A 22,085-nucleotide genomic window follows, 5' to 3' on the forward strand; every position below is an offset into this window, starting at 1 on the left:
ATAATGGGAACATAAAACAGCAAATTTTATTTTCTGTAGATTGAAGTTTACTTACCTTCTGACACAGAATAAAACAGAGGAGCCGGCTGAAACATGTTCCGTAACATGGGTCATTGTTCTGCCGGTTCATTCCTGTACCACAGGCCCGGCTCTGAGGACTCGTCACCATGGAAACCATTATGTGGGGCAATTGGCGGCAGAGCACTTTGGTAATCTTCTTGGAATATATTAGTAGCTGCAAAAGCCCCACTCTCCTCACCTTCAACCTCTCAGCATTGTCTCCGAGCCGGTTTGCTTTGGGAGCCGCTCTCAGGATTTCAGGCCTCAGCTCAGGAATGTTCGTCCTACATCTCCACGCAGGGAGGTTAAAAAACAGCCGAGCTGCCTTCGGATGAGGTCCGAAACCTCAAATAAACAGACCTACCGACGGTGAAGTTCCTCTGAACTCTCACTCTACTCTCATACACAATAAATCTAATTAGAAAGATTAATTTCATGGACTACGTCCCGCTGTAGCAGTTCAGAAATTCAATTTGCACTTTCATCGGAGAAGTGACGTGATTTGCACTGCAAAGCCAAATAACCACAGCGTTTCTCCTGATGTGGCAAAAACTTAAATAAGATGAAGACTTCATATGGAGCAGATGTGCTGAGACTCGACTTTTACTGCCGCTGATTCAGATGTCCATTGAATTTCCAAGAGCCGATATTACTTCTTGCCCTCTCCACACATCTCCCTGTGGTATTTTGTTGGTAATGTAGATTCTCAAACCTTGAAATGCTCAGCACTCTTGTTTCTCTGTCATCAGAGACGGCTCAGAGGCAGCGACTGTAACACAATGTCTTTTCTTTTTTTGGATAAAACAAACCGATTTGTGCCTTCCAGCCCAGTATGACACATTTTTTTTTTTTATGCAGAGAAACAGGCTTTCTAAAGATCTGCTCGCCCATCTGGCTGAGGTGATTAGCAAAAGCTGAGGCAGATGGTGCTTCGGCCCGATTCTGCATTGCTTCAGGGGTGTATTAATCTGCATATACAACTTCCAGCCATGTTTGGCTGCGAGAGATATTTCTGTGCGAATGTGCAGCGACACCGTGTGAAGTTTCTGGAGGACCTGATGGGAGCCCTCGGGATGTTTTTGTGAGGGGGACGAGGGGCGGGCGATACGTGGACCTTCCCGCTTCTTCATCTGCAGCAAACAAGCTGAAAGTGAATGAGCCACGCAGCAGCTGCCCCCCCCCCCCCCCCCCAGCCCACCCCACCCCACCCCGCCCATGCTCCGCCGCTGGCAGCCTGGTCTGGAAATGTTGACACAGTGAGTGAAGAGCAGCCCCAGAAACCCCAGGAATCCCCCGGAGAAGACGCAGGGCGGGAGGGTGAGGTGGAGCCTTGGAATGCACTCGGAGGAGTCAGTCACTTATTTACTAGCTGAACTCGGTGAACCCGGCCTGAGTCAGCCACTTCCACCCCGGCCGCTCCGGCCCGCCCACTTTCCTCTCTGTTTTGTTCTTCGACCCCAGTGCGCCTGCTTTTCCTGCCCCTCCTCTTCACCTCCTCATTGACAGGCACTCCGCTCTCTGGCTCCTCATTGGACGCCGCCTTCGCTCGCTCCCTCCCCCACATGACCCCCGTCACCCGGCCTCTCTGCCTCGAGCTGTAAGTGTTGAGGTCATGATGAGTAATAAAACAAATGTCAGTGAGAATGTGTGTGTCAGGCTACAGTGTGTGGAGCGCACACAGTACTACACGTCTTCCACCTGATCTGTTCCCTCCACTCAGCTCCATATGGCAGCGTCACATCTCCACGTAGACGTGCAGGTGAGGCCGAGTGGTTGTAGTGAGGATGGTGAACACACCTTCATCTCCCTGGAAAGCCTGTGTGGACCTTTGGAATGTTTTAATATTCAGTCCCTCCAGGAGTTTTTTTTTTGTGTGATTGTTGCGATCAAAATTGGTTGATTTTTGCAGTGGATTTTCTCAAAAGTGTCGATGGAATTTGTGGAGTTTTAAGGGATTTTTTTTTTTTTTTTTTTTTCCAGAAAATTTGCAGGAATTAGAAAAAAATTGCAAGTTGAGTAAGTAAATTGTGATTTTTTTTTTCATTATTTCATCACAGAAATATTTTAGTTCTCATCTTTTTTTATTTATTTATTGAACTTAGAGAAACATGAGGCTCAAAGTTCCTAAAAGCTCCTAAAAGCTGCGTATGTTTCCAGAACAGACCATCTGTGACTGGAATATAGAAACAACGACTACATCAGCTGTCAAAATAAGAGCTTTAGATGCTGTTTAATTCACGTTCATTCAACACATAGACCTGCCATCATCACCGTCCGTCCGTCATCACCTTGACGCTTGACCTTTGACCCATGACCGCCAAAACCTTTTCAGTTTATACTTTGTATTAAGTGAATATTTTTGCTCAAGTGTGAAGAAATTCCCTCAAGGCCTTCTTGAGCTATTGCGTTCACAAGAACAGAAATCCCTGGTGCTGGTGTGTCGACTCCACCTCTGTGCATATAATGACCTGAACACCAACATCTGGTCATGATGTAGTATGCCGTGTAATTTGTGGCGTTTACTGTGACTTTAGCAGTTTAAGCTCCGCCTCCTCCCAAGCTAGCACAATGGTTTGGACTGAAGCCACAGTAAACCCACCTGCAGTACGAAGACACCACAACACCGCTGGGTTTCATTTGTGTTGCAGCGCAGTCTACCATAGACACAGTCTATGGTAGACTTGCAGAAGTCTTGGGTTTAATTGTTAGAACAGGTTCAGTCTGTTTTAGAAATGTTACCGACTGAAGTTAAGTATATTTTTAGGTGGAAACAAAACAGATCTGACAGGTGAACAAACAATAAATGATGTAGGATGACGTATGACGTGCATCCTGCTACTCTAATAGAACTTCATGTTGACGTCTTAAAGAGTTTTTGAGATAGTAGTTAAAACTCATTTCTCCTTCAGCGTGGAGTTTTAAAACCTTCTTTCACTTCCCTTTTCAGAAAGGAAGATGAAAGAAAGGCGTAATGAGAGACTTCAGTCACAGAGGCTAGAAGCTGGAGGAGCAGCAGCTAGCTTCGAGGTAACATCTGGACTTTGGCTCTCACTTTTTTTTTTACAGTGGCGTCTTACTCGGTCCTAAAAACATTCCCAACTGTCTGAAGTCAGCACCATCTTATCAAAAGGCTCATCATCACCCTCTTTATCCATTTATCCTGTATAATTATCCAGCAAAATGTTTCAACAGAGTTTTAACCTGCATTTGTGGATGAACTGTGTTCACAGACGATGGTTTTCAGAAGTGTTCCTGAGCCCATGCAGTGATTTCCACTCCAGAATAGTCTGTTTTTAATGCAGTGCTGCCTGAGGGCCCGAAGATCACCACCATCCAATATTAGTTTTCATTTTTATTTACATTTTACAGTGTCCTAACTTGTGTTGAAACGGGGTTCTAAATTAAATAAGAGACACCTAATGTTTTGTTATTTTTAACACTCAAGTCTTTTTTTCTACCTCATGAAAAAAATAGTGTTTGTTGTGGTAATTATTGATTTAAATGGTAACCATTTCTTCTATATTTACAACCCATGCAGTCACTCTACGGTATTTGACACCTGGCAGGTTAAACAGCCCAAAGGCCAGAGTGTCAGTGAGCTGTGTCGTCACCACACTGGGTCCATGGCCGAGCGTCCCGAGAGGTGTAATGATTCGTGGCCGTCTCCGTCCGTCTCTCTGACCGCTGATCTGATGAGGGAACAATAATCCGTGACTGTGTGAACTCTTTGTCTGCTCTTATCTCGTCCCGTCAGTGATGCTCGCTGCATGTCAATGGCTGCTGCTGGTAAATGTCAGCGGGCTGACAGCTGCTGGAGCTTTTCATGAAGAAGGACCAGTTATGTATTGAAGGCTAAAATTACTTTCTTTAAAACAGAAGAACATAGAATAAGCAGTGATAAAGAACCAGCTGTTCCAGCGAGGACGTGTTCAGCACAGCGTTATTCCTCTTTCACTTTATCACCGTCATCCGGCTGCTGAGACGTTACATCACTGTTTCTGTGCACTTACATGTGCTGCATGAGGAGATTATGTTTGTTTGTTTGTTTGTTAGCAAGAAGTAACAGATTCCTTTCATATACATTACATTTCAACTCCTTCTCATCCCATATGGCCGTTTGGTCACAGCCTGCTCATACCGCTCTCTGATTGGACAAATACAGACTTTCTACCTTCTGTAAAACATCATTTAGTTTTAAGTGTTGCTGTGGTGAGACGGCTGTCAGTCTAACAGGATATTGTGCAGGTGTCTGTCTGTTCAGATAGGAACGGCCTTGTGTTGAAAAGACGCTGCTGTCTGTGTGTGGTAATGCAGAGAGGCATCACTTGCTGAATAAATGTTTGCACTGTGGTTGCATCATTACTGTCAGTTGTTAGTAGACGGTAGAAAACGGTGACGGATGAAAATGGAGTTGTTAGTTTGATGCGGTCTGTGTGTGTCACTGGGTTTCAGTCTGTCCAGCTGTGACAGCTCACCTGAAGGCAGCTTATCGGTCAGAACCACCAGCTGACGGACAGATGAGGACACGGAGGGAGTTTCAGCGGACCTCGGCCCTGTTCTCTGATACATGGATCTGGCTTTCATTCAAACCGTCTGATTACACATTTAACAGAACATATCTTTTTATTTTTTTTTTTTTTGTAAATTAATTCACCTTTATATTTAATCATACTGTCGGGCTCAGCTGGTTCTGTGTTTTTATTAGCTAATGGAATTCCACTGTAAAACAGAAAAAAAGGTTTTAAAACTCAAAACATTAGTAAAATATGGTGTGATTTAATCTCCTTCAAATGGGCCTTAATAGTGACATACACAGAAATTAGCCTGTAGAAAGTGTGTGAGGCACAGTATCGTCTTCATCATAGTTTGTCAGGTGTCCACCTCTGAGACTCATCATGTGATAACACACAACAGCCTCCATCATGTTCCTGTTTCTACATTAAAACTTTCACCCAATGTCTTTATTATTATCTGTATAAAATAATGTAGCATAGTTAGATAATTAGGCTTCATTTGTTCAGGAAGTGTCATTCGCTCACATCACAATCTCTGTTACAAGAGAGAGCTGCACATATTTCATGTTCACAAGAACAATGAAGATGATTAACTCCAACCATCATGAAAACAGCACATTAATTAAAAAGTTCACAGTAATAATTACAAACTAAACTTTAAAGTGTTCAGTGTAGATTGTGAGGCTTTATAATGGGAGACACGTATAATGAAGTATTTTTCATGACCCTCCAGTGGTTACTATGATACTGTCGTAGTGGTGGGCAGCGTGTGATGGCTGACGGCTTCACGAGAATACAGGAAGGATATCTACATATTTCACATTAATGTAGACGGTATGTTTAATGATATAAAATGATCGTTTTCTGTTTTTAAATGAGAAACAAGCTCAGTTTGATTATTTTTGTCTTAATTTAAGCGTGGTATTCACCATGAGCTTTTCTGGAATCATTCACACACTTTATCTTTTAAAACATATTTTACACCTGGTCATGAACAGCAGTTTGTACAGTGGAGAAGCCGATGGCATCATCAGCACAATAAGCCTCATATGTCTGAAAATGCATTTGAACAGGAGTCAATTTGGTTCATCTTAACAACAACAACTTCTCCTTTCTGAGATTTTTTTTACCGACCCATAAAAATCTTGAACTTTTCTCCGTGTCACCTTTGCACCGACAGTCTGTCGTGCACTTTAACCGCTGTACTTCTGATATATTTCTGCTTTCTGCGGCCGCACAGTATTTTAACCAGACGTCCCTTAAATGAGATTTGAACCCGGCCTGTGTTTTTGCCGGCGGGTACGCAGCAGCTTGAACGGACAGACGTCGCGGCCCCCCCGAGACATCCTCCAAAAACCGTCCTTCCAACTGGACCGGTGCGCGAGTGGGCCTTTTGTTTTGACACTCCACATGCCCGCAGAAAGTAGGTCAGCGGCGGACCGAGGTGAAGTATGAGGCAGCAGTTTGCAGGTCTCCAGGAAGCTCGTTGCAGAGGAGACGTTAAACACACCAGTTCCTGTTTGACATCTGTTTCCAGTGAGCCTCGCAGGCCGGCCTTTACCCCGCCGCTCCCCCGCCCAGCCTGAGCTCAGCCTTCAGCTCGGCGTGTCGGTTTAACTGCTCTGTGACCCCTTTCCTCCCCTCCCTTCCTAGAAACCAGAAAAATTCGGATGACGCGCTCGCCGTTGACTCTGTGCCCAGAATAACGAAATCTAGAGAGATAAAATCAGGAAAGACAGGTTCTTACGCATGCAGCTACCATGCTAGACTGCAGACCCTCTGGGCTGTGAATAATTAACCAGGTGTGTGTTTGAGTAGACAAGCCCAACACTGTGTTTGTGGAGTACATCTGCTGGATCACATCCTGCCAGTTTACACGTCAAACCCCTCAAATAACGGCATCGTCTGAAAGAAACCTCCGTCAGCGCAGCAGCTCCTCTTCGGGGGTTCAGAGATGTCTCGAATTAGTTTTTTTTTTCCATCAGTCGTGAACCTCCGTGGGTTTCCCGCGGCACACGTGTGAAGCTGGACACACGGCGGGTGTATTTTTAGCTGCAGGTCCAATTATCCTCCCACTACACCTTGTTTCACGCGAAACCCGAGACGGGCCGAGCCACGGTGAGACTGCGGCCCGGCGAGGCTGAAAGGCAACACGGACGAGACGGCAGGTAGAGGGCCGGCCGGGCCGGTGTTTCCATGTCAGCTGGACTCAGCTCAGAGACGGAGACGTCAGCCTTCTCTTATCTCAGCCTCTCATTAAGTCATGAGATCACATTGTTTTAAGTCAAAAATCTTTTTTTTTTTTTTTACGTCTATCTGACTGTGTTCTCCGGTCAGAACGGTGTCTGTCCAGAAGTGGAAGAGCTGGAGCAACTTGTGACATCACATGTTTTGGAACCAAGTCCGATGTGGAACTTAAAGAAAAGTCATAATCACATCCAGCAAACATCCAGCGAGAAATGATTTAAGATGGAAACATTAAACTTGTTCTATAGACAGTATTTTCAAATTCAAGAAACCTGAATTTCTGAATGAGAGCAGAAAAAAGTAACTAAGAATTTTCTACAAAATTGAATAATTTTTTTAAGGGATCACCTGCAAAGTATAAACTGTATATGACAAAATGTGACAGTTTCTTTTAATCTTCTGCAGTCCATTGTTAAATAGAAAGAACTTCACACAGAAAGAATCCATCCGTGAAAATTATATTTATCCAAATACAGTTTTAAGGTTTTTATACAACTTTTTTTTTTTTTAACATTTTGCAGGAATGTTTTACTGTTAATCTCATTAATTTGACAGCAGTAGTTACATGTGAACACTGTGTTGTGAAAACAGCCTGATGGAACAAGAAATGTATAATTTTAAATAAAGCCAAATGTGTAATAACGTGTAATTATTCTATGAAAGACTGGCAAAGATGAATATTCAGTATTTGCATTGTGGAACGCTGCCTTCAAGTCTCAGACACGTTCGCTAAAGGCCCACTCGCTCCTCAGAAGCACTCAGGGATGTGATACGGTCTGATTTTATGAATATTTAAACCCCTGTTCGTTGGCCTGTGTGGAAACAATGATGGAGGAGGTGCAGCCTACATTTCCGCTGTGTTTGTGGGGTTGAAGCGTCACCGTTGGTGATTCACATTTTCCACTCGTAGTGTAAACCTGCTGGCAGCTGGAAGATGATGTGACAGCTTCTTCCTCACAAATTTCCTTCAACAAAGTTTTCATCATGTCTGACAGAAGTGGAAGTAACACAGATTCGGTCGTACAGTAGCGCGTCGATATTGTTATCGAGCGGTTTACTCTGCGTACAGTGAATGAATCATGATGCGGGCTGCTTTCTCGACAAAATGTGTCTTCTTAATGATCGCGGTGCTGCAAAACCAATTTAGCCGCGAGGGACGAAAAGCTTCTACTCACTCCGTGTGATTGCACATTTCAGGAGGAGAATCTCAGCGGTATTGATGCAGCGTTGGTCGATAAACCAGGGATGGACGGGGGATGGAAATGAAAGAAAAGCAGCGGTTTCTCCTGGAGTGTGTGGGAGTCGGTGGGATGAGACAGGAAAAGAGCCGTGTTTGTTGTTGCTCCAGGCTGAGATCAGACTAATCAATAGCGGGGATAATGTGGAGATGAGTCGTATGACATCAATATTAGGTGCAGAGGCCCATTGTGCTGCTTTCCAGCGCGGCCTGTGCTGAGTAAACAGCGGCTCCCCCGGGGAGAACGGAGCCCATTGATGGGTCCCGCCAGCCTCTGTGCATTGTTGGGCCTCACGTACTCATCAACAGGGAGGCTGTACCTGCTGCCATCAGGACGAGGAGAGGCGGTCGATGGGCGGGTAAATATGGCGTGGATGGTCGCTGACAGTGATGGACCCCCCCTCCACTCCAGCACTCCGCTGCCCAGCGCTTTTATTGGATTGTGAAATAAATCAGGGGCTTACCGTTGGGACGGTTTGCGTGGGTGATTGAGCGGTCGTCTTGGTCGAAGGTTTGGATTTCACCGACACCTGATGGTTTTACAGCAGCTGGGAAAAGAGTTTGGTTTTAAAACAAAAGGAAGCAACACATGTTCTCATAGACTGATCCAAGTCCTTTCACAGAAGTTAACATCCAAGATATTGCACAATAACATCCTCTAGCAGGTTGGTGTCATGAATCCTTCACGTTCCCCAGAAGAAGAATCCTAATAACAGATTATTTCTCTGTTAGCGCCATCATGAGGCTGATTGAAATGTCTTGAAGACACCACCCATCACTTTTTAGTGAAGTATGTCAACATGTACATCAGTTAGGGACAGATGTGCGTCGTCACCGGAAAATGTGTTCATTGTGACTTGAATACCTCCAACGCTATTTCTGTTTGAGTGAATATTTCCGTATCTCGTCAAAATGTTTGAGTTTCCTTACTCATCCTGACTTTAGAATTTAACTGGAACCTCTGCTGTACCAAGTACAACCTCACAGATCTGTTTTCAGAGCTACAGATTCTAAATACTAATTCATGTGATGTGCTTTTTATTACAGTCATTTTTAATATAACAAGGTTTATGACGGATCTGCATGGAAACATTTATCCCCGACACAGACGATACGTCCTGCAGCAGACGTCAGAGGACCCAAACGTCTGGCTTTAAAAACAGGACATATAACGTCACCTTGCTGTTGGTAGTTAGTTTGGATTACTTAAAAAAAATATCTGCTTTGCAGCGATCTGCCTTTTTACATATCCGTCACGAAATCCCTGACCGTGGATGGCATAGCAGAGCAGGTGGACATGACGGGAGTCCTCGTCCTCTCCTCCGCATGGACGGAGGCAGACGCTCTTCTGCTGCTCGTCTCTTTAGATAAACTGAAGCCCTGCGGCTGCTTTAAACTGTAACCTCAGGAGGAAGAGCAGCAGATTAAATATCCCCAGTGATATCAACCTTCTACTGATTCACTGATGAAGCTTCTCATGTCTCTGCTTTTTAACTGATGCACACGTTGTATTGAGTGGAGGAGATTCTTTTGACTCCAGGCATCTTGTCTCTTCCTTTGTTTGTTAGGATGTCTGTAACAGGGTAAACTATCATGTCATCTGCGAATGGGCAAATATCTCTTTGACTTTGGGTTTCAGGATAATACCATCACATAAGCACGGTCAGTTTGTCAATTTCATTTTCAGTTTCAGCAACTTATACAATCAAATTCACTTTTGTCCAATCGTTTTTCTTTCTTTTCAAATTTTACAGCTGTTTAAATATGTTTTAGAAAACAAAACTTCTCTCCAGCTTCAATATTAGTTCTTGGAATAAAATAAAGATACAACTTAGAAAAGGATAAGGGATAAAAAAAAAAAAAAAAAAAAAAAAAAAAAAAGATTTGTTTAAAATAAGGATGTAAGTATGTTCATTTTGACATCCTTATTTTTATGAAATGTATTATTCCTTTGGTAGTGTTATTTAGTGCTAAAACAGTGAATGAGTAAATGAGCTCCTGGACACCGAGACGGTCCATCAGAAGGCCGACACAGAACGACAGACGACCATTCACACCCGCCAGTTCACAAACATGCACGTCTTTGCACTTGAAAAAATAACAAATGATATTAGCTCGCTCGTGAGCTTTTTCTAAACACATCTGCGCATCTTTATCAGCCAAAAACTGAGCAAAGAGCATAAAAAAAGAAAGCAAAACCACACAGAACAAATGTACATGCATTTATTTGTTAATTTAAAGAGTTGTCTTCGAGAACAGCGGTACGTGTTACAAGATCAAACTGCTGTTTCCAACATCAAGACCGAACGTTCATATTCAATAATACAAGTTTAGATCAAATTATCATTAAATAGTTCAAGCTTTCATTAAATTCTGATTAAAATCTGATCATTTCAGTAAATTGGACTCAAACAGCTCCAAATGGTCTGATTATTATTGTTATTGAATTGTTAAAGCCAAATTAATACCCTTTATGATCTGGGGTTGTTTTTTTTTTGCTGCAACATTTTGGTCCACATTGTCTTCTAAATTGTGTTCACATTGGATGATTTCTCAGTGCATGATTTGCTCTGACATTTGGTGTTGACACAGGAAGTGGCGTTCCCCTTTAAGTTACAAAGTAAAAGCCGTGTCGGCTATTTCATTTACAAAAGCTTTATTGAATCATGTCGTCTCAGTGATATTGAATGGTTCATCGTACAGACAGTGAACAGAAACATCCCATAATGAGGCTTTAGCGTCTCCTGGCTTCACAGTAGAATCCAGCTGGAGGTCACAGAGCAGTTCAGAATTGACGAGCAGAACCGGTAGTCGGGTCCACCGAGGGCGCTCCTTCAAATGCAGTTCAGTTTCAGCATCCATGACTTTACAACCACCAAAGACGATACTGCGGATTTACACAGAATTTTGAGCGCACAGTTTATTATCCATATCATCAGATGGTTTATTAACTGCATGATCATGTCCTGCCCAGTTTGAATTCAGGAGTCCTCAGAGATGCATCCCATAAAGAGACAAAGTGCAGCCTCCACAGTCTGATTATCATCCTGTGGTCCAGCTGGTCACCAGTGAGGGTGTGAGTGGTGAGAGCAGTGTGAAGGAGGACAGTCAGTCCGTCACTGGGACGGACACACTGACAGAGCTGAGTCAAAGCTCCTCCGCTCTGTCCCCCTCCCCCCCTCCACACACACACACACACACACACACACACACACACACACACACACACACACACACACACACACACACACACACACACACACACACACACACACACCCCTCCTCCCCCCTCCCCCCAGCGGAGCGGGGATACCCGGCGTAATTGGTGGAGCTTTGAAGTGACGCAGCTCCACTAAGCCTCTCAATTCAGCACTTAGCGCTTAACAATGCACGTTTCTTTCATCTGCAAAGCCAATTAATTTGTGGCGTGGAGTAGAGTTTCAAAGAGCGGCTGCACAAGGGGACGTATGTATTTGTCAGATTTCTCGCTGCAGCGTGGTGCTGTATTACATACACACAATGCTGCCGCTTTGTATTTGAAGTTTTTAGCCGAAATGAATGACGCTGCCGTCGGAGGAGGAGGTCGGACGGGGCAGGGAAACCGCTCCACGTATGTCACCGCAGAATAACGCAGCGTCAGCATCGGCCCGTAACATTTTTTGTTGCGAGCAGACGACAGGTTGAGTCTCGTCACTGCAGTTATTTATTGTGTCGAGAGACAAACAGTCCTGAGAGTCATTCATGCAACGCTGAGGTGTACTATTAGGCTTGTGGAACATTTTCTGACTCATTTTTGGCTTCCTTCTTTATATTATGACTCAGAGGAGCTGGCTGAAAAAAAAACAGTGTGTGTGTGTGTGTGTGTGTGTGTGTGTGTGTGCGTGCGCGTGCGTGTGTGTGTGTGGGGGGAAGGGGGGGGGCAATTCTTCACTTTAAAACCATCTCTGTGAGGGCATTTCTACATTTTGTTCAGTCCTCACAGTCCTTGATTTCAGGATGAAACCAGGCGAAGAGAAGAAGGCCAGTGAATGCATCATTTCATCCTCACCGAGATAAACTGGATGCATACACCTCGTACCAAAAATGTTGTCGTTTGAATGTAAATGCAAAATCAACTTCAGATACATTTGTAAATGCAGGTGTTGCCCTCTCTGGCTGTTCAGAGAAATCTCTCTACATGTTGTTTATTTAGTGAATTATTTATTTCAACATTTGGAGGTTCAATTCATGAAATATAGATTTGTTTGTGGATTCGGTTGTGCACTTATGAAAATGTGAATGCTGTCACCACCCAGAAACCACGAGAGGCCTTTAAGGGTTTTTACTTCAAGCTTTGCAGAATGGTTGTAAACAACATTTGTTTGTTTATTAGTTTTTTTTACTTTTCTGTTCCTAATTAAACCAGTAAAGAATCTGCAGTATGCTGCAGCCTTCCCCTGTATTTAACACATCTTATTTCATTGTAGAAAGGAAGAAGAACTGTGGACAACACAGGTTAACAACATTAAGGAGAACAGTGAGGCCTACAACTACAGAACCCTCCATAATAACAGAGAACACAGTGGTTCTAGATGGTCGTAATTTTTCCTGTACGGTTGTCTCATTGATAAATCACAACGTATACGGTCATAAACCAATTTAATCACACTCATATGATAAAAGGAGTTTGCCAAAAGGAATCTCAAAGGTTTTAATAGGTGAACACTTGTTCTTGAACTGTACCTCTGAAGATCCAAATCCACAAAAAACTCCAACAGGACAGCGGTTAATGAAATTTATATTTTACTGCAGGAACGAAGAGTTCTAACAGGACAACAATGTAAACAGTGTGAACAGGCCTGTTTACCAGGATGCAGTGTGTGTGTGTGTGGGGGGGGGGGGGGGGGCTGCTCCGCTCTACTTCTGTGGGAATGGGGAAGTGAAATGGAGTCTAAGTTCCTAAGTTCCTGCCACCCACCCACTCCTGATGCCACCGCCTCCATCAGTGCACTGTGTGTGTGTGTGTGTGTGTGTGTGTGTGTGTGTGTGTGTGTGTGAAAGAATGGGAGGAGCTGCATGTCCTGCGGCAACCCTGATGCTTTGTGAGCTGTTTACTAGGCCCCTCTGTGGCCCATTCTAACCCCCCTCCCTCCTCTCTTCCCTCCTCTCCTCCCTCCTCGTCACCTTGCTGCAGACAGTTTGTGTCGAGCCTGAACGACTGCTTGAAACGAGATGACGACACACAGGAAGTGAAAGAATTCTGAATAATTCAGCTTATAAAATAGCATTAAAATATATTTCTGCAGTCATGTTTCCACTTCCCAACAACTCATGATCAACTCACAAGCAGAGAAGAGTGTAAAACTTGCTCTACATCTTTTTGTATGTGCGATTTGGAGGCGTGGAGTTCGGTGGAGGTCCGGCGAACAGACGATGACTCACTCTGGGCGGTTGTCCTGACAGGTGAAGTCTTGGCTTCTTTTACAAATGTTGCTGCAGAGGAGGAAAAGTTCATCCGATGAGGCAGACTGGAGGCACCGAGCCACGCTAGTAAACTGCTCATGCTGAAGCTTGTGTGTGTGGACACCTGACATATACGTGAGCAATAAAACACTCTGAGGAAATGTAGAGCTGTCACGGTTTCACAGCTGGTTGACTGTCAGTGTTTAAAGAAGCAGAAAAGTTTCATTGAAACAGGTTTTAACACATTTGCATGATAGTTACTTGATATAGTGTCAATGCAAAGAAGTTCATATACTATATGTTCTCTATAGGCTTTGACTGTAAAGAGTTTCACTTTTATAGCATTTTTAATGACGCATGTCTGCAATATGCTGCTAAAAAATAATACATGTTGATATACATAAAGAGATAATATATGGATGAATGGAGTCCAGCTCCACTGCAGCCTGTGGAATAGCAGCCTGTTTGCTGACGTGCTGCCAGGAGCCAAATGTGGAAATGTTTTGCTCACCGTGCTGAGAAAGTTTGAGTCTGAGCGGACAAACTAAAAACCCAAAACAAACAAGAGACCATCCAGTTTCTCTGCAGTCACACATCACTGATGGATTCTCCTGTTCCTGAATAAACTCAACTCCTCAGACTTGAAACAGTGAAGACTCTGTTGAAGTCGACAGAATTTGCATGCTGTTGTATTTTCAGGCCGTACGCTCACGGATCAGTGACCGGATCGATGCTCCCGGTCTGATGAAGTGTGTCTACTTAAGGGTTGAACTGGATGACATTCACAGCCTGTGCAGCGTCCGTGCGTCCACATGGTGGTGGAGCTTATGCAGGCTGCAGATCGATGAGCTTTACATTAGAACATATTGAGCCTGGAGCTGGGTGGACGGAGGGCAGAAAGGACAGCTGGTTCTGGTTGTATACCTACTTCTGACATGTGGAACAGCAGCCATTCATCAACACCTGGGAAACAGATTACCTGCCGTCAGCTCATCCCTCAATAAATGCTCTCATCTCACTGCAGTGTGGAGAGATCAGGTTCTTAATGAAATGTACCGTGAGCAACCATCAACCATCAGTGACGTCATCGTTGGTTTATGAACATTATGAATCCTCCAATTCAGATTCTGTCCGTCACCATCTTACTAGTTCGGAGCGGTTTGGAGCAGGAAGTGACCATATTTGGACGAGCTGGGGGAGGAGCCAGCGATGGACCTCCAGAAAACTAATAAGGAGTGACTTTAGCTAACAACACCGAGATAGCTGATGGACGCATTTTATTGAGAATTTTATTCAGAGAACTTGAATGGTTCAGGCGCCTCTGCATCAGCCTCATTTTTTAGACCCAGAAGCTGCGTCCACTGAGAGCACTAGTAAAAAAAATGACTTATAAATATTTTGCTACAGAAATAAGTAAGTAAGAAATAAAACAAGCAGATTCTAGCCCTGAATTACCTCCTCTCCTGAGAACCATTGTAGATTGCATGATGAGGTGAATTTCCTGCCATCACCAGTCTGAAATGGTTTGCATTAACGCCAAGTGAGAGCCTCCTCATGACTGAACCATTTGCCGTCTTCATTCTTACTATTAAAATATCAAAGATGGGTTAAATCTGTCCTCCGTCCAAGGCATGTCTTCTTCTACATATGGCTCATTCTGTAGAAAAGGTACCAGCTCAGCCATGATGCAGCACTTTGTTGTTTACTCTGCTCTCAGGTTTGGACCGCCTGTGTCTGCAGGTTTTTAGGTCAAAGATAAGTATGTGTAAATATGTTAAAAGCAGCATGAATCACATTTTTCATTGCAGGTTTTCTGGAGCTCAGATTGGCCTGCAGCAGGGTACCTTTAAGCCAAGATGGAAGCGAGGTGTAGCTAATGATGTGAAATAGGTCCCAGGTCCCGGTGTGATGCTTTAAAGCTATTAAAGAGGTAGCGGCTCGGCCTGTAAACGTGCGTGTCAGCAGGGTTGTAGACAGTTAGAGGACCTCGTCCTGGATAAAAGCCTGAGGGGAGGGGGACCACGCGGCCTGTGTGTGTGGTCATGTGTGTCACCGCCCACCTCAGCAGAAGAGCTGCAGAATAAATGTTTCACAGCGAAAAATGTCCTGAGATTTGTCCATGAAAAACATGTTGTTTTTGACATTTGCTGCAGAAATCCCCCTTCTGGTAGTTGTGATTCATCATACATAATTATCATGGATGCAGTCCCAGAGATGTTTCATAATAAGTTGATGTCTGTGTTCTGCATAACACTTCATAACCATGACTGCACGATGCAGAGATTAATTTTTTTTTATGTAATGGAAATGTAGAGGGCAGAAATAATGACAGATCAGACATGAATCCAGCAGACAATGAAGCTTTTTTGTGTTTATTTTTATCATCCGGCTGGTCTGGGCCATTATAAATCCACTGCAGGATTAGTCAGCTATAAATAGTCTGTTACGACTTAGTGCACATTCTCAACCATAAACAAACAAACGGCAGCTTCTCCTCGCCGCCGCCTGCCAGCGCTTCAGGGAGTAATTTGTGGTGTGCAGAGAGGCCGACCTCGGTCAGGATGAAGAAGGGCCATTTATCCCCGATCGGAGCTGAAGAGCTGCCGCGTCCACTGTGTGGCAGCTGCACGGCCACAGACGAGCTAAAACCATTAAGACGCTCCAGTGGAGATGTGCATCAATCATGACTTCCAGGAACTGTGTGCCACTGGAAGAGCCAGCGTCCTCCCGCAGACCATCGTCCAACGTGTCATTTCAGCCGACGATGTCTGTCGGTCGCAAATAGCAACAGCTTGCGTCTGCGCCTTTTCCCCCTCGCCGGTCCCTCCCGGCTGATCTGAGAGGAAGGCTGGTCGTCTGCATCAGTCAGCGCAGCGCAGCCTCGGCACATGACTGCAGGCTGAGTGAAAATGGCAGCACAGGGTGACCTTTCAGACAAAGTGCAGGGCTGCAGATCTCGCGGTGTAAAGTAGTTTGAAAGTAGTTTTTTCCCAGCGGGGAAATAAATCAGGGACCCAACTAAGTCCTATTTTCATTATAGATGAATCCATCCAATACTTTGGGGCAGTGGAAAAAGCCTTACATTGTCTAACCTTATTAAGTTATTATACATTCATATGTTTGCGAAAAAATGTGTATCTATTCATGCAGCAGATTGCGTCTTTTATACAGGTTTTGTGTACCGAAAAAAGCCCCTCGCGCTACATCACGGTAAAGCATGAAATAGACACGCCTTTCCCTGGCAGTAAAACGGGAGATAGCTATGCTTGGCGACATCTAGGCGTGACAGTTGCCCATTTTTTTTTCTAGGCGTAGCTATCTCACATTTTGCGGTTGTGTACAAGCGTGTCTATTTCACGCTGTCACGCCGTGACAGCAGGTTGACTGCATCACAAACACGTTTGGTTTGATTTGGATTCAGAGCAGCTTTTCACAGGCCCAAAAACAGGTCTCCATATCTTCTCTGGTCTTTCAGCTCTGTGTTTGGTGTCCAGCAGCTCTTGAGGGAAACACCGGTCTCTTCAGCTGCGTTCCCCCGGGGCTCCCTGTGTCTGTCTGCTGGTGGTTTGTTGTGTACAGTTGGTTTATCAGTGTTTCTCTGAATGCAGCAGGAAGTACGGCTGCTGTAGAACCAAACAAGTAGAACCGTGAGCGGTGTTGGCTGGTTGTGTTGTGTCATGTCAGTGACTCACTTAGCTACTTTTACTGCTCACTTGTTTCATCTGCTTGCCCTAAATATTCACTTTTTGTCCTTTTATTAGCCTCGATTTGCGCCTTTCTTTGTTGTTTCAGTTGTTAAGAAGCTGCTTCTAATTTCAGCTGTTCCTATTCAAAAACTGAATGATGTCACGTAAATGTGGCAGAATTATCTGTAGTTGTGTTTACAAGCGACCGTACGTTCCACCACAATATTGATTTGTGCAGCAAACAGAAAACCTTTAACAGCCACTGATGGTTCCAAATCTGATCCATTTCATATAAACATTTGCATGTAAGTGACATTAAATCCCCTGTGATTGACAGCTGAATGGGACAGCGCATCAGAATTCCCCTCAGCTGCTGTTCACTCATGTTTGCTCTATGAGGGGAATTTCCATGCTACTGAATAATGAATGGATTCTGTCATATCAAGAGATTCTCATTTTGATATAGATTTATCTTTACAAGGAGCTGCTGACAGATGCAGATATGAACCTGCAGTTTAACATCGTATTCATCAGTCAGCCGTAATGACACTAACAAATGATACACAGGCTGCGGAGTCACTGATAACCCTGAAAGTGCTTTAATGCTTTATCTCTGTGTTATGGTGGATATTTAATTTGAACAAAGATGGATGTTACCATGTAATAAATTTCATCAGAAGAGAATCCGGATGTGAAAACACACCACAGCGCTGCCTGTGTGGTTCCGATACATATGGTGCTTTCAAATGATTATTGGCAAAGTCATTTCCAGCTGTGGTGGAAAGATCAATCAGACGCTGCTCAGAAGCATGTCACCCGTCCGTGTACCATCGTGTCTGTGACGAGGTGGACGGAGCTGCTGGGAGCTCAGGTTTCTGTCCCACAACACCTGAGTGCTCCTTGAACCTGTTACCATTCAGAGCTTTAATCAAGCAGAGATCAATAGTCCCGTAGATCAATACTGATCAGCAGCTTCCTTTAGGGACACAACTCAGTAGAGGGGAAGGCTGTGTGAAGTGTGTCTACAACACAGCACACACACTTAATTAACTAATGACTATTAACCTGAATAAATAAGATGTAATTATTCAAAGCCACTTGTGGTTCCATTAAGCAACATTACACGAGAGGGTGCTTTAACATGATTATTGGCACGACAGTGATGCGGTCAGAACCGAGGCGCTTGTAACACTGAGATTATACAAGTTACCATCTAAATAAAACATGTAATCATAATGTATTTAAATTGTGGCACAATTCACTCTCCAAATACTAAACTTTTTGTTAGCGTGGTTTCCGTTTCCATGGCAACACATGGTGTATGACTAACAACTGGAAAACAATCAGTCGCGTCAGTTGAAGCAAATGTAACGTATGCAATGTTTACTACTCCAGGAAGTAGTCTGACCCTTAGCAACCACCTAGCAACAGAGAGGATTTCTAGTCTCCAACTGAATAATTACAGAACATAGAAACACTAAACTGCCCAGCTAGCTCAGTCTGGTTGGAACAAAGATATTGGATGAACAAAGATATCCATGGACTTGTGTTTTAGCACCGTGTCGTGTGTTCAAACCAAACCGGTCCAGCTAGCCGCCACCAGGATTGTAAGTGCGTGACTATCCGTGGTGTTACAATACAGGTGCTCAGAGCGACCAAAAGAGTCCTGACTTCACCAAATGGGTCATTTAATAGAACTATTAACAAGTAGAAGCTACATTATATTGCAAATTATATCAAATTCAATTCTAATTCTATATTCCTATTGAGGAGGAGGAGTGATATTTCTAGTGATGAGCAGGGTGTGATGTCATGATGATTTGTTCCTAATGTTCAGTTGACCAATCAGATCCCTGGGGCGGAGCTAATTGTTGGATAATAGAGCTCACGAGTCAATGGAGAACAGACTGCTGAAACATTACAGTGAGATGAATGAGTCCAAATTAACACCACATAAATATGAGATGACGTGAGTTATTGAAAAAGTTTTGGTGCAGACTCTGACGCCAGCGGATGACATTATTGTGCTCAGCAGGAGGGTGGATGCAGCTGCCCCGCTAAGAGTCCTGTGGTGGGATGGTGACTGGTTGTGAGACGTGCAGGAGGGACTCCGAGGAAAAACTGTTCTTTAATGAATAAAACTCAATGTAGAAGTCATAATCATATAAAGTCATGCAGTGGAGCGTGATTCAATCTGGTTCGGTCTCATCGTTGAACTTTGGTAAACTTCTAATTCCCTTAAGACCATGCAGGTGGTTAAACTCTTGTGCTTCTGCAGCTAACTCAAAATAAATTATTTTATTCGATGGGAAAATATTAAGATTTTTGTAGTTATGTTTTTATTAGTCAAAATTGCAGTTTGTGCACTGAAATCCATGTGCATGTAAAAATGTTATGAGATTGAGCATGAATGCGTGTTTGTACCAGGTTCAGGAACTGATGACGATGATGATGCTCAATAATTTCATGCGCAGCTTTACAAAAGAGCAAAAATACTGTGACTACCATCACATACTGTTTTATTAACAGTATTGTTACATAATCAGGTGGAGTCTCGTGGAAGGGCGGTAACATAACAATCCACTTAGGAAGGAAACAGAAATATAAACACCTTCATATCTGTATTTTTATTATCAAATTACTTCAAAAGTAAACAAGTTATAACTAAAGAGACATCAGAAAACCAGCTTCTGTAAAGAAGAACAGGGTTCCTCTGATCAAACCGTCACTAATGCTTCCAAACATACACTTTGAGTATAACTACAAAATTTATGGCTACATACATGGAAAGTATTTCATTTTGATAAGTGGAAACTTAAATTTTAAACATGCAAACAAAAAGGTTTTTAGAATTCCCTGATATTTCCTGACCTGTGGGAACCCTGCAAATACAAGTGAGTAATACCGTTGATTCCTCCTGCTATAGCTGGAAACAACACACTAACTGGACCTCCAATCACAGTCCTTCTGTCAACCTGCTGCATAGTTTTCCATTCGTACCTCATGAACTGCTGATTTATGAGTGGCTCCTTGAACCATGCAAGTGTCAGATTGTGTGTTATCATAATATAAAAGTGCGCCGCAAACATGAGCAGTTGGATCCTCTCAGTGTGTTTAACAGATTACTGTAATGAGTGTGAAGTGTAAATACATCTCAGGTAGGAGAGTTTTATTCTCCTGTGTGTAGAAATATAACCAGAAATGTCACCAACATCACAGACCGGCTGCACATCTGTCTATATTAAAATACTGTATATTTAGAGATCCCTCTATGACTCATCTGTGGTTGTAAACAAGTGATCAAACCCGACACCCTCCGACACCTCCGGCTGCTGATACTGTCCCTCCTCCCTGCACATATTTCCACCGGGGTCTGATCGATGAGCTCCGCTTTCTCTTCCCGGGTTGACTCATCGACACCTCTGCCCAAAAGCCACCAAACCGCACTGCGTGTCACATCTGTTTCACATCTGCGCACGGTTGAAACCATGACCTTTCACTGCGTGCCCTCGCACTGGAGCTGGCTGACACACTTCCACTCCTCTGACTGACCTTTGACACATCTCTGCTCTGGTGCTGCACAGTAGGCCGGCTCATAGACTCGGTATTAGAGACGGGAGCTCATACAGCCGTTTACCTGACGAGCACGCGTTGAACCGACACCCTTCCAGGGGTTTTTGCAGCAGCAGCAGTTCTCATCGTGTCTGGAGCTGCTGTGAAATCAGCTGACTCATGATTGCTTTGTTTGAAACTTGTAATCTCTCTTATATGATTCACAGAGCTGAGCTGTGAAGTGAGTCCGGTGGTTATAGAAACCACAGATACACGTCAAGTATGAAGAGTGAGAAAAATATACTTTCAGACTGCACAGAGATTACACACACACACACACGCAGAGAAGTGGAAGTCTTGTAATGTTGTGATTTATTCTGCTTTCTAAAAAGATCCGTTTGAGATTTTTGTTGCACAAATATTAAAAAGGCCGCTGCAGTATTTTAGAAATGAAAAAAAATCGTTAAGGTTCAACAACTCTCTCTCACTGAACTTTCAACCGCAACACACCATGTTTGTCAGCAGATGGAGTTGGGCTGGTTGTCATGGAGATGACTCAGTTCGGGCATGATATAATACATTTTTTTTAAAAATAAAGAAAACAGAAACTGGAAAAACCCTTGTGAGGTTTTAACAAAGGCCTTTTGTCCACAAGTATTTTCTACATGGACATATTTGATGGTCATTATAAAAGCTTTGTAACTCTGAGTTTGAAATTCTGAGTTTTGTAAACAAGCTAATAATGAAATGATTCTTTCTTCATGATCTTATGTTGAGGAATTTAGATTTTCAGTTAATTAAAAAACTGGTTTAATATTTCATCAGATACAAGAAACTCACTAACGAACTTTTAATACTCGTCAGTTTACTGAGTTCTTCACATGTATTTCAGTGTTCAACATATCAAACGTACCTTCCAGTAAATATCCCCTGAAGGTTGAACCTTCCTGTGTAAGAGAGCTCTTGTTCGGTTCTCAATACTTTTGGTTGAAGATTTTATTCACAGTTATCAGTATTTGCTCAACCAAAGTCTTTGAGCCACCTAAAGCCCACCAAGAAAAGACCAGCAGGAGTCAATATTATAGAAAAAATACTAAAATATGCTGAGTGTGAAAAACAGAGCAATGAAACAGGAAGTTAGCTTCTTTGCAGTCATCGTTTAAGCTGGAAAAGGAGGTGGCGATTGTCACTCAGCATGTAAAGACACTGTAATATCATTTAAAAAAAAAAAAAAAAAAGCCAGAACCACATATTATCCATCATCAATAGAAGAAAACAAGGATAACTTTTCAGCACTGTACCCAGGCTGACAGTCACAGTGAAAGTGAATCCCATCCTCCCCCAGCT

At 43.4% G+C, this 22,085-nt stretch overlaps 1 protein-coding gene across 3 annotated transcripts in view; it reads left to right on the forward strand.

Moving 5' to 3' along the window:
• The window catches only part of bach2b (BTB and CNC homology 1, basic leucine zipper transcription factor 2b), an 85,459-nt gene that overhangs the window by 25,387 nt on the left and 37,987 nt on the right, over nucleotides 1-22,085 (forward strand). Inside the window, exon 1 of one of the 3 annotated variants that reach the window (XM_069161661.1) lies at nucleotides 1,736-1,819. The exons of the other annotated variants lie outside the window; for them this stretch is intronic. Within the exon in view, the coding sequence (XP_069017762.1) occupies nucleotides 1,787-1,819 (33 nt within the window). The 5' untranslated portion in view covers nucleotides 1,736-1,786. Of the gene's footprint in view, nucleotides 1-1,735; nucleotides 1,820-22,085 lie in introns of those variants that run through there. 3 annotated transcript variants of the gene reach the window in all.

Source organism: Embiotoca jacksoni, unplaced genomic scaffold (genome assembly GCF_022577435.1).
Source record: "Embiotoca jacksoni isolate LCO1_2020_lvr unplaced genomic scaffold, fEmbJac1.0.p SCAF_29, whole genome shotgun sequence".
In the NCBI taxonomy this organism is placed as follows: Eukaryota; Metazoa; Chordata; class Actinopteri; family Embiotocidae; genus Embiotoca; species Embiotoca jacksoni.